Here is a 16,334-nt window from a genome sequence, read left to right on the forward strand (position 1 = left end):
TCCAGGTGCTTTTCAATTTGAGCTGTCACCAAGTGCTGAGGATTTTGGGTGAGAAGCTCCTGAGCCCCACAGTGACACCTCAATCATATCCCCCCTGGCACTGCCCACAAATTAAAGTATTAGCAGCATCAACTGCCAGGAAAAGGCTTTATTAATCCCTTAATAAAAGAAATAAAGTGGTTTTCCTCTGTCCAGGAGCAAAAATGTCCTGTTTGCTTACAGTGACATCCCTGAAACCTTTGGGCAGCTTCCCTGAGGCAAAGAGAAGTACAAAGAATGCATTTTATTGATCCTGCTCTGTTAAAAGTTCACCAACTGGCTCCACTTCCACCGACAGGGGCTGTAGGTTAATTCATTATGGAGGGAAAGGCCTGGAGTCCAGTTCTGGAAAATTTACTGGCAGAGCTTAAACAGAAGCAGGCAGGATTAGAGGAGATGCAGGGCTGCATCCAGGTCCTGATGGGCTGCTCAGGACTGAGGACAAACCCAGAGCTGGGGAAGTTTATTCTGGAAAGCACTGGTGGAAACCAGGGAATTTTATACAGGTAATTCTCAATGGAAGAACAGGGCTCAGTACAAACAAAACCATAAATTGTCAAGGAATTAAATGATAATAAAGAAGAAAAAAAATCCCAAATTCTACATTCACTTTGGTCAGAAAGCACCTGGAATTAGCAATATAACACATTGCAAAGTCATCAGTTATTGTGTGGCTTACAAAACAACCCACAATACTTGCCAGTTCACTCAACAACTGAATGTCCTTTTGGGGTTTTTAAAAATTATTTCACAACCCAGAAGGGAAATGGAAAGGAAGTTTCTTGTTGATAACACGTGGCAGGCAGCAAAGGGAACCAAACAGGACAGAGCAAGGGGGCTACAGGAGTTTAAAGACAGACAAAACAACTTTACACTGAAACTTCACAGAAATGTGAAGAACTGACAGAATTACAAATAGGAGGTTGCTTAGTATGGGCAATCCAAATTGCTGCTCTGCTGCATTTCTGTCATTGCACATTTGGTTCCTCCTGAACCCAGAATAAAACCAGAACAGCTCACAGCCCCATGTCTGTGCCATGCTGCTTTGGTTTTTATAAAACCAAAGGCCACTTTAAAAGAATATTAGAGTTCTAATCCAGAGTTTTCAGCCCCAGTAATCCTGCTGCCAATCAACTGTAAACCTTTTAACAACTGCATTAGAACAAGTGCAGAATTAATCTGCAATTATTTTTCTCAAGTTAGTCCATGAACACAGAACTGAACTAAGGGAGGGGTTATGCGTGCTGCCTTGCTTCACAAGGAAAGGAAATGAAAATAATATGGGCTAAACAAATGAATGAACCTTGAAATTTAGATTGGTTCTCAAAAATTATCACGGAACCCCCCCCAAATAAGGTCATTTCAATTAATGGAGGAAAAAGACGAAAAGAAATAGACCCTGCGTAGGTTTCATGGCCTCTGCAGAAAATGCAGCACAGCTCTAAGACTAGAGAAGAAACTCAAAGATTAAAAATAAAATACCAACGTATGAATACAGCCCAACTTCTTTTTGCTATGAATACACTTTAAAACCTCTAAAAAAATCTCACTAAAAATAGGGGCAGGGTTGTTTATTTGCTTTGACCGTGGCCACTAAAGAGCGTGGACAGCTCAAACCCGGGCTGGCCCCTCAGAGCCCTTCGGCCCCTTCTCCCCGCCGCGCCTGGGGGGTCGCAGCGGTGACACGGCCCCGCGTGGGTCGGCACCTCCGGGGCCGGGGCCGCTCCGGGCCCCGTGAGGAGCCTGGCCGGGGAGCGCAGCTCCGGGCGCGCCCGCGGAGCTTCCCCCGTGCCGAGTCCGGCCCGGAGCCGCTCGATCCCCGCGCTGCCGCCCGGGCCGCGCCGCCGCGGCCTCTTCCCGCCGCCATTTTCTCCGCGGCGAGGAGCCTGCGCAGGGCGGGGGCGGGGGCGCACGGCGGCGCCGCGCGGGGCAGCGCGGCTCCAGCGCGGGCCTGCAGCGGGGCCGGCCGGTGCCGCCGTGCCCCGGCGAGGCCGCCGCGCCGCCCGCCCGCCCTCAGGGCCCCCGGGCCGGCACTTACGCGGAAGAACCCGGCGTCCATCTTGGCTCCTCCGCCTCCTCCCGGCCGCGGCGCGCGCTGCCGTCCCGGCGTGCACCGCGCGCCCCCTCAGCCGTGCCGGGGGTGTGGGGGGGAAGGCGGGAGGGGCGCGAGGGGATGGGCGGGGCCAGGCGCGCGCAGCGCAGGGTTTCCCTGCGCAGCCTGCTGATTGGCGGAGCGCCGGCGCGCGCGCGGGAGCCGGGCCAATGAGAGAGCGCGGCTGCTCCGGCGCGCGCGCGGGGGTGAGCGCGTCAGCGAGTCGCGCTCTCGCGAGATGTTGGCCCCCGCAGCTATTGCTGATGTCGGTGTCTCGCGAGATCTCCGGTGTCCTCACGGCCACTGCTCCCTCAGGGATGGCGGCGGGGCCGGTCCGGATCGTGCGGGCGCGGCTGCCTCAGCCCCCGGCAGTGACCCCTCGGCAATGCCCCTCGGCTCCTTCCCGGAATAACAGAGGTCCCTGGGCGCAAGGCAGGGACCTTCTGAAGAGGTCACAGAAGAGTTGGGGTTGGAGGGGGCCTCTGGCGATGTCCCAGCCCAAGCCCTGGCCAGGCAGGGTCAGCAGGTGGCACAGGGACACGTGCAGGTGGGTTTGGGATGTCCCCACAGAGGGAGACTCCAGCCCTCCCTGGGCAGCTGTTCCAGGGCTCTGCCACCCTCATGGAAAGGAGTTCTTAGGTTGAGGTGGAACTCCTTGTGTTTTATTTTATGGCCATTGCTTCTGGTCCTGTCCCTGAAGAGAGCCTGATATCATCCTCTGACAGCCGTTGGGGTATTTTATGGATTTATGGGATGCCCTCTGAGCCTTCCCTCCTCCAGAATAACCAGGCCCACCTCCCGCAGTCTCTGTTCATCAGGGAGATGCTCCAGACCCCGAATCATCTTTGTGGCCTCCACTGGACCCCCTCCAGCAGCTCCCTGCCTTTCTGGTCCTGAGGAGAAGCCATGAGCTCTCCAGCCCATCCCACTCCAGACGAACTGGTGTGACTGGTGTAGGTCCCTGATCTCTGTGGCTCCTTCTGGGCTGAATTATGGATGCATTTTTGGGAAATAAATTGGTTATGGGGCTCAGCAATAAAACCCAAGGGAAATTATCATATTTTATCTGCTTAGACTTGTAATGATCTAAGTCTTGCGCAGCCAAACTTGGGACAGTGCTTGACTCGGTTGCTCAACAGCCCTGGCACTGTGGATGAGGGAGTTTAGTAAAGGTGACAGCTGAAGCTGGAATTGCTTTATGTTTTTGTTGAGGAACAGGATTTAGAGCCCGTGGGAAGGCAGGAGGACACTAGGTGGAGCTCCGTGCTCTCTGCTGGGACAAGGAGGATGGAAATTAGGAGGGAGAGCTGAGTTTTGGGGTCAGGACTTACCCAGCAGTGAAAAATTAAACATTTTACCAGAGTATCTGGATCAGTGAAATTCCAGCTGGAGGATCTGACCTGATGAAGATCCTGTAGAACTTTCAGGAGGAAAAAACCAACAATTGATTCTTGCAAGGCAGGGCCAGCTGAGGGGGAGCATTCCCAAAATCTGTGTGTTTGGAAGTGGAACCTGGGGGCCAAATCAGGACAGGTTGGATCAGCCCTGAGGCAGCTGATGTTACCAGGGCAGGGAGAGTGTGGGATTGTTCCTGGAAAGCTCAAATCCACAGCAAATGGCACAGAGCAGGGATTTTTGTTCCTTGGGAAGGTGCTTTTGCTTGCTCAGCACGAGCTCTGGGTTTTGCTGCCAGGAGGGGTTGTGGGGCCTCCCAGGAGGTGCCAATGTGATGCAGATTTTAGTGGTATTTGAATTTTTCAGCTGGAGCAATGCTGGTGTGGCCCCAGCAGCCAATTCTGCTGCCAGCAATAGTAATTCTGTGAAACTGGAGCTGCTTGCAGTAGTTCTGCTTACTCTGCTTGTGAACTGTGCTGGCTTGAAATGAAGCAAATGGAAAGTAAACAAAATGTGCTACAAGTAGGTCTGGCTAGGGATGTTAAAAAAAAACAACAGTAAGATGGGCTTATATTCCCCAAAAATCTTGATTTTGATCCCATGGAACTGCTCAGAGAACGTCCAGAGATAGAAACAGAAAATCAGCTCCTTTATATTTTTTTGGAAAAAAGAATTAGATGTGCATCTGCTGTCCCTTTTGAACTCTTAAATCAATCCTCCCTGCCACAAAAAATAAGGTAAAGAACGAGGACAAGAGAAATATTCACAAGGTGATTCAGAAACTTCACAAACAGCTGTCTCAATATTTGGTTTGGAATCCAAACCGTGCTCCAGTTTCAGCCAAAAAACAATATTGCAAAGTAATTGAATTTAGTTTCTGCACAATAAAAATTACCAGTTAGTTAAACTGACCTGCTCAAGAGATCCAAGCTTATTGGAAAAAAGTACGAAATATAAAATCTCAGACAATCTGGCAGTCAGTGTCTGACAATGGTGCTCTGTGTTCCCACCCGTGGGCTCTGAGTGTCCCTGGGAATTCCTTTGTGCCACTGCTGCACACCCACAGCCCTCACACTCACAAAACAGCCTCGCTCCGGGTTGGTTTTGAGAATAAAAAATGGTTAAAAATAGTTGGGCTGCACCAGAGAACAAAGCCTTGCAGGGTGAGTGGCACATGGGGGCTGCACAGAGCCTCCCCTGCTTTGTCCAAGCTGTTTTTTTCTATTTCCATGCTTATTTTTGTCAGTTAAAGAACTCAGATTTTGTGTAAAACAGAGCATTCTAACACAGCTCCAGCCATGAACCTGAATTGAGAGTGAAACCCCTCATACACTGAGTTCCTTCAGAAGTGGAGAGTTACAGAGTTTATAGAAACAGTTTAAAATACTTGAAAATAGGAAGTAAGTTTTTTTTTCCTCAACCTGTACATATGTGGGATTAGAAACATGAAATAGGAGTAAAGATAAATACAATTTTGATACCACCTGTACTACCCATCAGGTATAAAATAATCCACAAACCTCTTCCATGTAACTCGGAACAAACTCAGGTCCCACCTGGGTTTGGGGTGTGTCCAGACTTTTCCTCCAGTTCCTCAGCAGAACAGAGAGGGTGCAGAGTCTCTGAGGAAGCAAAAGCTCCACAAAACCTGGACATCTCTTCCTGGTTTATCCAGACCCAGCGGAGGCCTCGCTGCCATCCTGATGATTCCTAGACCTCCACCTGTTATTTCAGTCACAGCAAAAGTGTCCAGACCTCTGGTTTTTCCTCCCAAAGCAAGGAACCAGGGTTTGTAACAGCTGGCTGCTGCTCCCAGTGCAGCTCTCTGAGCAGTCCCAGCTCCATGGGGTAACAATTCCATCTCTTTGGCAGGGAGCTCCTGGTTACCTGCGCTGCAGGTGGATGTCCACAGGGATGAAGGTCACCGAGGGCTGCTGGGCCAGGCTGTGGCTGCTGTGCCCCATGGGAGGTGGCACTGCCAGCTTGGAGCCTTTGGGTTGCAGCTCCCGCCGCACTCGCATGCGCCTGGCAAAGGTAAAAGGGGAATTGGCACCTGGGCTGGGCTCTCCTGTCCCAGGGTAAAGTTTTGGGGGGGTTCCCACACAGCCCAGTCAAGCCAAGCCAGGATTTCATCCCCAAGATACCAAAAGTCCTCCCAGAGCATGTGAGCTCTGAGAAGTGAGGAATCAAGCTCTCCCTCTGGCAGCCTTGGTGCACTCTCAGACCTTCCCTGCACCACCAGGAATCCCTAAAAAGAGCTCCCACCATGCAGCCCCCATCAAGGAGCTCTTTGTGCTTCCTAAGATCCAAGCACAGAGCACTGACAGATTGGAGATCACTGCAATTGGCACTTTAATGCTTAGATTCTCCTGGAAATTTTCAGCAGCAAGCCCTGAAATGCTCTGTGAGCTGAGAGCAGGGACTTTGGTCCGTCCTGGTTTGGCTTGGTCACGTACCTGTTGTATGTTTTCAGGATGAGCAGAACCACTGTGAAAATAATAATCACCCCCACCACGATGGCAGCAACTATTGCTCCAGAGCCTGGGAGAGAAGCAGGAAGGGAAAAAAGCCATATTTACAAAGTTGTCACTGTAGTCTTTGAAGTTTGATAAGTTCAAAGTCCACTTAAAACCAAAAAGAGCCACCACCCCAGTCCTTTCCTTACTTTGATAGAGATTCTGTTCTTGAGACTTTGTGGTCACATTCACTGAGAGCTGAGTGTTATTGGTCAGTGGCGTGGCCGTCGTCATCTTGAGTCGGCTGCAGAGGGGAAAAAGAGGAGTGAATTCCTAAAATCTTAATCCACTTTTCACACTGCTAATTAGGCAACTGCCCACCAAAGGCTCACTGAACTGGGGTTCTTCATATTTTCATTGTGGTGGAAACCTGGCCCTGCTGAAGGAATGGAAATTTGAAATGGGTACGATGGAAACTTTGGTACAATCTTGAGCAATCTGCCTCAAAATATCCCCTGGTCAGTGGTAATAGGATAAAATAAGATATAAACACAATAATGTATCTTAAATGCTTTGGGATTTTAGATTATCACCTCTGGTTGAGATTCAGATCACCGAGCAAAAGAGTGTGAAGGATTCTGCATCCAGAATTCAGCAATGTCTTGAGGGAAAGGAAAAACTGATCACAGAAAGGTTTAAAAACTCCATTATAAAATAGAATTTAAAGGAGCTTCATTCATCTAACATGAAAACCATTTAGCCCCTTCACTTGGAGCTCCAAAAGTGTCAGGACAAACACCAGTCCCTGAACTGTTGGATATTGCAACGTGGCTGTGGCAGGAGGTTGTGAGTTCAGCCCAGTGTCAGCTCAGGTCTGTTATTGGAAGTGGTTGAACTTCCAAGGGCACAGCTGAAAACATGCCTGTGTTTTGGTGGGTAAAACTGTGGATATGGAAAGAGCAGTCGGGATGTTTGCTGGTTTTAAAAGGGTTTTCCAAGTGTCCCTGGAAACCCGAGCCATTAAAGGGCTCCTTCAGCCCGAGAGGGGTGTGAGCACCACTTCAAAGAGCTCTCTGGAACCAGCTCAGCTCCCAGTCCCTGAGCTGAGACACTCCAGCTGCCCCTTGAAAAGTGAATTATCCTTCAGCACTTGATATGGAACTGAGTTTCCCACTTCAGATGCTGCTCAGTACAGCCAGGCAGGGCTCTGGTGCTCCCCTGGGATATTGTGGCATGGTAACTTTCATTTCACACAGCACAAGATAAACAATAGCCAGAAATAAATGAGTGGAAATCAGTTGGTAATAAAAATTAATACCAATTAAAAACCTGCAGAGCAGGTCAGTGAGGAATGAAAGGGATCAGGAAACAGCAGGAAGGGAAGTGGCTGGTGTCTGACTGGGATGCAGGATCAAAACTGCAAGGGCCACTCTTCAAATACTCCAATCCTCTCAAGTTAAAAGTTTGGTTTTCTTCTTTTAATCTAAAAACCAAAATAACTTTGCCACAAGCCTGTAACTGGGTCATTCTCCTGTGAGTGAATGATTCCTTTGTTTAGCCAAGGCCAAGTTAATTCAGCAGCATGAGCATCAGCTGAAATATTTTGTGTTTAGACTCTGCCCAGCCCTATTGTCCAGCACAGGGCTCACACACACCTCAGAGGGACCTGGGAGCACCAGAGCTCAGGGACAGCTGTTCCTGTCTCCTCACCCATCCTCCCATATGGAAAAGGGTTTAACCAGTCTATGTCTATGGGCATAATTCAGAAAAAGCCACATCCAGCTCTCACCTTGTGGCTCCTGACTCGGGCAGTGCAAATGCCAGACCTACAGAAGCCTTTTTTTCCTCCTCTGGCTAACTCCAAATAAATAAGGCTGAATATTTTAATATTAAGCCATGAAATATTCATCCTTCCTACCTTCCCTCTCAAACCACCTTGGGAATGGGGAGCTGTTTGTGCATGAGTCACTCAGACCCAAAGAATTTTTATTGTAGTGAAACCACCTGTTTATGAAAGGGATTAATTTATCCAGCAGGCTGCACCAATTGAGATGCAGTTTGAAAACTGCAGCAGGTTGGGATTTTTCTGCTTTGTGAGCTGCAAGGTCTGTGTCTCCAGCCAGGGTTGAAGGTGCCAGTCCTGCTCTTACCTGGAGTCCCAACTCCATTCCTGCCCTGTGAATCAGCAGGTTACACCTGACCAAGCCTCTGCTGCAAGAAAGACCCAGAAAAGCCCAGCAAAATCCATGGGAACCTACTGATATTCAGCCTGGATCCTACTCTTTTCAGAAAAACGTTTGGAAAATCAGGAGTGCTGGATAAAAGCCATTCAGCAGGGGAGAAGTGGACTTTGATACATTAATCACAGGACATTCTTTGTCCATGACACAGGGCTGCACTTCCCCCTGTGCACACACACCTGCCTGGCCTCTCAGAGCCTCTCATTCACTCTCACTCTCCACACTGCTGGTTATTTTTGCATCCCCACGTTATGGAGCTGGAAATGTTTCCATAAAGTTCAGCTTTGGGCACGTTTCCATTTCAAACACCTTGGCAGATACAGGGGATGGGTTGTTCTGGCAAGGGGGAGCAGTGCCCCCTTTTCCAAAGCCTCCCTTCTGCTGCTCCTGCCCTGCTGGGCTGAGCTGAGGGGCCCTGCTGGCCTGGGTTTGTTTGTGAGGAGATGGGGATCAGAGCTCACCTGTCAGCAGCACCTGGCAATTACAGCAGAGGGGCCACAGGGAACAGAGGGGATTGTTTGAGGGTTTTTCCAGGGTGGCTGCACTTGGAGAGGCAGCTCCCTGCCAGGGAAGGCAGGTGCTGGTTAGGGGGACACAGATTCAGTGCTTTCACCTGGGAAAAGGTGGGGTTTACATGGAGCTGTTCCTGCCCTCACCTTCCCAGCACCCCGGGAACACTGCCAGGGATTGAGGCAAGCTGTGATTTCAGGGAGTAATGAAAACATAATGTCCTTCAGTGAGACCTGAACGTGCCTGGGTTTACCTTGAGAGGCTCCAAAAAGGGAGGAAGGAGGAAAGAAAAGCCCATGTTGAAAGTGGCCTGAGGCAAACAACCCTCCCTGTGTGAGCCTGGGTGTCCCCATGTCAGGGCAGCTCCTTTACATAAGCATTTTCTCAGGTTCTGGCATGAGCTGCCCAGGTTGAGCTGCTGCTAAAACACACATTAAAAGCAGTTCATTGCCTTGCCAAGACAGAGACAGTGGCACAAACTGCAGGCAGCTCTGGGCAGTAGCACCAACTAAAAACCCCTCAGTAATTTTACCTGCCTGGCTTAGATCATGAGAGGCACCAAAACCCCTCAGCTCCCACAGGTGACAAGAAGTGGCAACAGAACCCCCAAAGGAGCACCCTCATTTCTAAAACCATGCCTGGAAATATAAACTTGGTAGACTTCTGTCACTGACTCATCCAGAGCAGTGTCTAAACCAGACTGTGAACTGCACATTGCCCAATTAGATTTTCTTTACAGCCAGCAATTAAAGGGTCGTATAAAAAGGAGGGAGAGGGGCTTTTAATGCAGGCAGCACAAGGGGGAATGGCTTCCCACTGCCAGAGGGCAGGGATGGATGGGATATTGGGAAAAACTTCTTCCTTGTGAGGGTGATGAGGCCCTGGCACAGGTGCCCAGAGCAGCTGGGGCTGCCCCTGGATCCCTGGCAGTGCCCAGGGCCAGGTTGGATGGGGCTTGGAGCAGCCTGGGACAGTGGGAGGTGTCCCTGCCATGGCAGGGGTGGCACTGGAGGGGCTTTAAGGTCTTTTCAAACCCAACCTGTTCTGTGCTTCTTTATGTAAAGAATTCTGTACCCAGTACAAAGAACCCACATAGAAATGCAGCTCCTCTCGGTGCTCACAGCAGCTCAGAGGCAGTCCCAGGATTTCTTGCCTATTGTGGAATCAGTGAGGCACCTTCCCTGTGCAGAGCCCTGAAGACACACACAGCAGCTGACACCTCACACTCGCAGCCTGTTCTCCACCAGAGCCCCTTGGCAAACCCTCAGTGCCCCAGTCTGGCACCCACAGAGGGACAATAACTCTGTCAGACCCTGAAGTCACTGGTCTCTGCTCTGCCTTTGTCTCCTGGTTTGTAATCACTAAATCAACCCCTCCTGCCACCCAGCACAATGCATCCCATCAGTGAAAGCTGTTTACAAAAAGCTACGCTTCCCTTAGCAAGGACTTCCTGGGGCATTAAATACATTAATTACCAGGAAAAACCAGAAATCACCATTTAAACCTGTCAGCAGCTTCAGTGTGTTCCCAAATAACGCAAGCAGTGTAGTTTTGTTCTGTGCTGGAGACACTCAGTGAACTGTAACACAATGCTCTGAGCTTTCGAGTTCTTTTCCTGTTAAATATTACTCTGCCAGCTCTTTCCAGCACGCTGCTCAGCAGACTGGAGGGAAAAAAGTATGGAACAAAAAAAAAACAAAAAAAAAACAAACAAAAAAAACCCAACACCACCCAAACCCACAAACAAATAACCACCAACAAATCCATATTTATAGTGCCAGGGTTGAATAAGTCAGGACAAGAGATTCAGCGTCCCCAGCGATGAAAGGACACCGCCGGCGATGGATGAGCTTTCAGCAGCCGCGCGGGCTTCCCTTCCTCCGGGGAGGAAACCGCGCCAGAGCAGTCCCAGTCCCGTCCCTTACGGGCTCCCGATTAATGGAACAACTGCTCAAGCAGCAGCTGAACAGAAAAACGTGCGAGGACATCTGCTCTCTATTTCCCTCTGCTTCGGAGGCACCGATAAAGAACTCGCGTTTCCTGCGATACATCCACGGTGCCTCGCACAGAAACCCGGAGTAACCGCGCTGCAACCGCCGCTTGGAACGGCGGCCGAAAGGATCGGAGCTTTGGGGCAGAAAGGAAGAGAGTTTTAGGGCAGAAAGTGACAGTTTTAGGGCAGAAAGGCGACAATTATCCCCATTCAGAGCGGTTCCTATACCCGCCCCTCAGCCGGCGCTACTCACGGAGGATGCTGCGGGCTCGGGGCGCCGGCGCTGCCGCAGCGGCTCCGGCTCCGTCCGCCGGCCGGGGCTGCGGGGCTGCCCCGCCGCCGCCGCCGCCCCTTCCCCAGCGCGGCTGCCCAGCCCAGCCCAGCCCAGCCCAGCCCAGCCCAGCCCCGCCGCTGCCGCGGGAGCCCGGTGCCGCTGCGGCCGGAGGGAGCCCCGGCACAGCCCCGCCGCCGCAGGTGCCTCCCCGGGGCCGCCCAGCCCGGCCCCCCCCGGCGCCGCCTCCCCGGGCCCGCGCGGGGCTGCGGGTGCCCCCGGTCCCGCCGGGCAGCGGCTGAGGGATGGAGGAGTCTGGGATAAACGCCCGTCTCACGGCGGGGGCTCCCAGGCTTTGGGAACAGCCCGGGTTTTGCGGCTCTTGCGTGCCCAAAGTCTCCCAGGCGCTTCGGGATCCCCGAGCACATCCAGCCCAGAGACAGAATGAGTGGTTTTGTCCACTCGTCAGTGGAATCAAAAGGATCAAACTGGAAAGGAATCCTCGCCTTTAACTTGTACTTCGTTGGCTTTACCCTCCAGAGAAGTGTGATCACAGTCCCTGTCTGGATTTTTCCTGTGGACATCACACTTTACAAAGGGATCTGTTCCCTGCCTGCGCCTGATGCTGCTCCCAAGGGAAACCAGGAAACCACAGGAACAAGCCACAGCCCTCATTCAGGCTCCATTCGTGGTTTAGGGTTGTCAAGCTGCTGTGCAGGAGATGTTTCCCCCCATTCTCCATCTCAGCTGCCCCAGCTGCAGCCAGAGCCACATCACCCACCTCCCTTAGAATGCAACCTGAAACAGGAGAGAACCTGCCCCTACAGAATCCCACCTCCCTATGGAAGGCAGCCACAGGGGGGTCCTGATGGTCCATAAACATTTCCAGTGGATTTCTTGGGACGACCAGAGTCCAGTTGGGATGAAAAATGAGGTCCTTCCTTACCTTGCAGCTCTCCCTTCCCTCCTCCAGAAACATTTGTGCCCTTAACACAGCTCATGCTTCACTTTGGTGTCCACCATGGGCTGATTTCCACACAGAACCCACAGAACACAACCACAGAGGCTTTTCCACCAGAAACCAGAGTTTCCAGATCCAATCATTTAGCAAATGTTTTGTACAGCTACAAAGAGCCACATTAGTCCCTTCCACCTCAATCCCACTGAAGCCCATGCAGCTCCTTAAAACCAGAGGCTGAAATCCCAGCAGGGATTGCTCACCAATCATCTTTCCAAGGGAATAAATTTCCCTTGATTGCTTTCCTTACAATGACTGTCCCATCCTGCATAAACAAGCCGGTTAGGGGTGTTTTTAGGGTAAGGTTAGGGGTGGTGTGAGGGCTGGTTCACCTGTCACCCTCAAGCAGGCCCCACTTTGCCCCTCAAGGCATCTGCTTCCCCTCACCCTCTTCTTGTCACCCTCAAGTTCCCCGCTCTCAGCCTCTCAGCATCTCTGTGCCACCCTGGAGCCCCCCAGCTGCTCCTAAAGCCCCGTTCTGCCTCTCAGCTCCCCCATCCTCTGTGTCACCCTCCAGCCCCCTCCCCTCAGCCCACAGCCCCTTGTGACACCCTGCGGCCCGCAGACGTTGGCCCTGCCTGTCTCACCTGGGAGCTGCCCTGCTGCGAGAGCTGCACCGTCCTCCGAGGGCTCGGGCTCCTGCTCCGGAGGGGACTCGCAGGTGGGCGGTGGGTGAAGTGATGGATGGAGCAGGGAGTGTGGTGGGATGGGGCAAGGGCGGAGTGAGGGATGGAGCAAGGGCGGGCTGGAACATAGAGCAGGGTTAGGGGCGGGGAAGGGGATGCAGCAGTAGGGGCTGAGGTGAGGAGGTAAGGGTTAGGAGGAAGCATAACCCCATAACTCCCAGACCGAGTCTGCAGCCAACGAGAACTCTGAGTGACCTGGGAGTGCCAAACATCTTCAGCAAACTGATGTAAGGAAACTGGGGTGGTGAGTTTTGTTTCCCATGGAAAAGGGATGGCATTTGTGTCCGTGGGCCTGCACCCTGCCCAGGACCTTTGATCTCGAGTGGGCTGCCACCTCCTAAAACTCCAAACATCGCAGGTGAGACAGGGGGTTGGAAATTTTACTTGGGGTAGAAACCAATTTTGGATTTAGCTGAAGTCTGCTGGTGAAACTTGTGTAGTCTGTTAATTGGTGTGCTTGCAAAAAGGCCTGCAGGGAGAACAGGGGAAGTTCAAGGCTACTGTTGGAAAAAGTGAATCTGGGTTACAGCCGAGTGCACAGCCCTGTCCCTGTGTGAGTAAAAGTTTGAGGTTTTGCCGTCGCTGAGTGCTGAGGGGTCCCCTGGTCGATAGGGTGACTTGGGAGGGTTTGCTTCAGGCTTTGCTTGTGAAAGGTGTGAAAAGCAAGCAGCTCTGAAGCAGATGAGCCCCCTCGTGCCTGTTGAAGTGTTGGATAAATCAAAGATAAACCTTCAAGGTCCCTTCCCACCCAAACCATTCCGTGATTCTTTGCCCTGGAGGCAAGGGTGCACCTGTCACCACATTTCTCTTCACAGAGAATAGCAAGGCACAATTCTTCCCAAGAATATTTCTGGGATTCACATTCTCTGAACCTCAGAGGAAGGAAAACCAATTCTTATCTCATTTGCTGTGCCTGTGTTTGTGCCAAAGTAGAATGCAACGAGGAGATTATTTACCCAAAGTGATGCTGTTTTGTTTCCTTGGCCTGTCAGGGCCAAGTGTGTGTGCCAGGACTGTTGGGTGACAGTCACGAGTCGTGTGCAGTGTGTGCAGGGCTGAGTACTTGGCAGATTCAGTTTAGATGTAATGCAATATAGTATAATAAAGTAATTAATTAGCCTTCTGATAAGGCAGAATGCAGATTGGAAATGTTTGCACATATGATATTAAAGGACACATGAACCAACCGTTCTGTAAGACAAAGACACAAGACTTGGCCCATCCCTAACTCAGGACACAGCTAAAAAATAATAGATAAAATAATTTTTAACCTATTTTTGAAGAACTCTAAAACTAATGGCAGATGATCGAGCTATTTTATCTGGCAAGCTTCCATGCAAAATTTCCTGCTGATGCTGGCTCAGACAGATGGAGATTTGGGAGGAGGGGGAAGAACAAAGTGCCACAGGGCTTTATTGGATGAGCTGGCAGGGTCTGCTCGGACCCTTGGAGCTGTCTGCAGGCAGAGGGTGTTGTTTGATCAAAAGGGGATCGCCTTCAGCTGGCCACACCATTGTTTTCCTGTTGTTCAGTAACTAAGGGATCTCAAAGCTTGCTTTCATTTCAATCTTGCTTATAGTTTCTATATTCTCAAAATCTAAAAAGGATTTAGACTTTCTTCCTTGCAAATCTGGCCTCTGACTTCATCCCAGTCTGTTGGGTGAAAATTATCAAAAGATTTTTGTGGGTTTTCTAATTTGGGATTAATGCTGGCAAATTTTCAGGGTTTAGTTTCTCTTTTTGGGTCGAGAAATCTGTCCCAAACACTAGGGGGACTCTGGAGCTGTTTGGTAACAGTTCTTTTTCTAAATTCTTTTGTGTTGGGATCAAAGGGTAGGCATTTGCAGGGGCAAAATAATTCTCTGTATTCTCCTGTATTTATTAAAGCAGCTGTCATATTCCACTCTCCCCGTGAAAAACGCCAATCACTTGTTTTTAAAATTTTAAAAGTTTAATAGTAATAAAATGGTTATAAAAACAGTAATACAATTAGAGTAATAATAATTTGGACAGTTTGAATTAGGACAATATGAGACAACAAATACAAACAGTTACAGACGTCCGGGTACCTTTTTCTGGCCAGCACGAGCGGAAGGATACAGCAAGGCGCTGGACTATTCGCCTGCTGTTGGTGCCGTGTATAGACCCGGTGGCGGCGGAAGCGGCGTGGCAGGGCACAGGGATGGCGGCTGTGGCTGCGCAGCGGCTCGGAACCGGGACCGGGACCGGGCCGAACAGCCCGGTCTTTATATGGACACTGACTGCTGACTCTTATACTTGTCTATCTCTTGCTTATTCATTGGTATCATGTCGACATAGCCTTTCTCAGCTAACTAACTGTCTACAAAATCCTCTACAGCTTCCCGCTGCCAGGGGGCAGGGATGGATGGGATATTGGGAAAAACTTCTTCCTTGTGAGGGTGGGCAGGCCCTGGCACAGGTGCCCAGAGCAGCTGGGGCTGCCCCTGGATCCCTGGCAGTGCCCAGGGCCAGGTTGGACACTGGGGCTGGAGCAGCCTGGGACAGTGGGAGGTGTCCCTGCCATGGCAGGGGTGGCACTGGAGGGGCTTTAGGGTCTTTTCAAACCCAACCTGTTCTGTGCTTCTATATGTAAATAATTCTGTACATAGTACAAAGGACCCACATAGAAATGCAGCTCTCCCAGCCCCTGTCCTGTGCCTGTGATCCCAACACAGAGCCACAGAGGACTGGAATTGGTTATTTTTATATGTTTTATGTAAGAACAAACCAGACTGCCAGAGTGTCTTTCCCATTGCCTCACCCCGATGCTGCTGATGGTTGGAATATGTTCCCTTCAGCAGGGGAATCAAACATTCCCTCTGCAAGCCTGAGCATGCCAAAGTGCTCCAGTACAGAGCCTGGTTCAGAGCAGGATTTTAACACATTAGGTGACATCCAAAACACAGTGTTTGCTGCTCTCTAGGCCCTGCTCTTGTTTTATGGAGCAATCAGACCCTGTGACCCTCCCTGGAAGTGTGAGTGATGGCAGGGACAGCTGTGTCACACTTACTCACATCTCAGGGTCAGGACCTACAGGAGAAGTATTTTATCTTGCTCTGCATTTTCTCCAAGGGGAGGAAGCTTGGCTGGGGTCTCTTTCCACACCAAGGTTCTCTCCTAGCAAGTTTTACACTGGGAGTGGAGCAAATAAACAAAACCCAGTAGGATTCACAAACCAGCCTGTTCTGGGCTCAAAAGTATCCCTAATCCAAACCCAGACAAAAATGGAAATTAAACCTTTCAGGGAATAAATGAAGAAATTGGGATTTTTTTGCACAGGGTCTGTCCAGGGGACAAGGCAGAATGAGGAGCTGCAATCACAGGTTCTCAGTTTTTGTAAAACCAAAGTACTCCCATAACTCCAGAACACAAAGAAACACCGCATGTTTCAGCTGCTGCTCAAGGAGGACCTTTTAAAGGCATTTGGGGTATTTATTTATACAAAGTACAAGCTCAGAAAGGGCTGAGTTGGTGCCTCTGTGCAAGCTTGCTGCTAAAAATAGCCCTCACCAGCAGGTCAGTGATTAGGAGAAAGTTCTGGTGGGGGGCACTGAATCATGGCATGGAGGAATAAAGCAAACTCCATCTTCATTGGCCAAGGCAGGCTGTCACC

At 50.7% G+C, this 16,334-nt stretch overlaps 2 protein-coding genes across 3 annotated transcripts in view; both read right to left on the reverse strand.

The window, feature by feature from the left end:
• Positions 1-2,182, reverse strand: part of SRRM1 (serine and arginine repetitive matrix 1) — a 16,888-nt gene extending 14,706 nt beyond the window's left edge. Inside the window, 1 exon segment of the mRNA XM_030964571.1 lies at positions 2,078-2,182. Coding sequence (XP_030820431.1) covers positions 2,078-2,098 — 21 coding nt within the window. The 5' untranslated portion in view covers positions 2,099-2,182.
• Positions 2,183-4,251: 2,069 nt separating this feature from the next.
• NCMAP (non-compact myelin associated protein) lies at positions 4,252-12,669 on the reverse strand. Of its 2 annotated transcripts, none has more exons than XM_030964666.1 (4): positions 12,602-12,669; positions 6,192-6,286; positions 5,983-6,067; positions 4,252-5,551 (listed from the first exon to the last, which is right to left on the reverse strand). In XM_030964666.1, the coding sequence occupies exons 2-4, from the start codon at positions 6,274-6,276 to the stop codon at positions 5,410-5,412; spliced, it is 312 nt and encodes a 103-aa protein (XP_030820526.1). In that variant the 5' UTR covers positions 6,277-6,286; positions 12,602-12,669; the 3' UTR covers positions 4,252-5,409. The 2 variants fall into 2 exon arrangements, with proteins under 2 accessions (XP_030820526.1, XP_030820525.1); XM_030964665.1 differs by lacking the exon at positions 12,602-12,669 and adding an exon at positions 10,979-11,077.
• Positions 12,670-16,334: the final 3,665 nt, after the last annotated feature.

The sequence above is a fragment of the Camarhynchus parvulus genome, chromosome 23 (genome assembly GCF_901933205.1).
Source record: "Camarhynchus parvulus chromosome 23, STF_HiC, whole genome shotgun sequence".
In the NCBI taxonomy this organism is placed as follows: domain Eukaryota; kingdom Metazoa; phylum Chordata; class Aves; order Passeriformes; family Thraupidae; genus Camarhynchus; species Camarhynchus parvulus.

Excerpts from the sequence above, each read along its gene's own strand:
- NCMAP (XM_030964666.1), bottom strand. The coding sequence starts at position 6,276 with ATGACGACGGCCACGCCACTGACCAATAACACTCAGCTCTCAGTGAAT. Across the intron at positions 6,068-6,191 it reads AGAACAGAATCTCTATCAAA|GCTCTGGAGCAATAGTTGCT; the intron begins GTAAGGAAAGGA and ends CTTCTCTCCCAG. Across the intron at positions 5,552-5,982 it reads ATCCTGAAAACATACAACAG|GCGCATGCGAGTGCGGCGGG; the intron begins GTACGTGACCAA and ends TACCTTTGCCAG.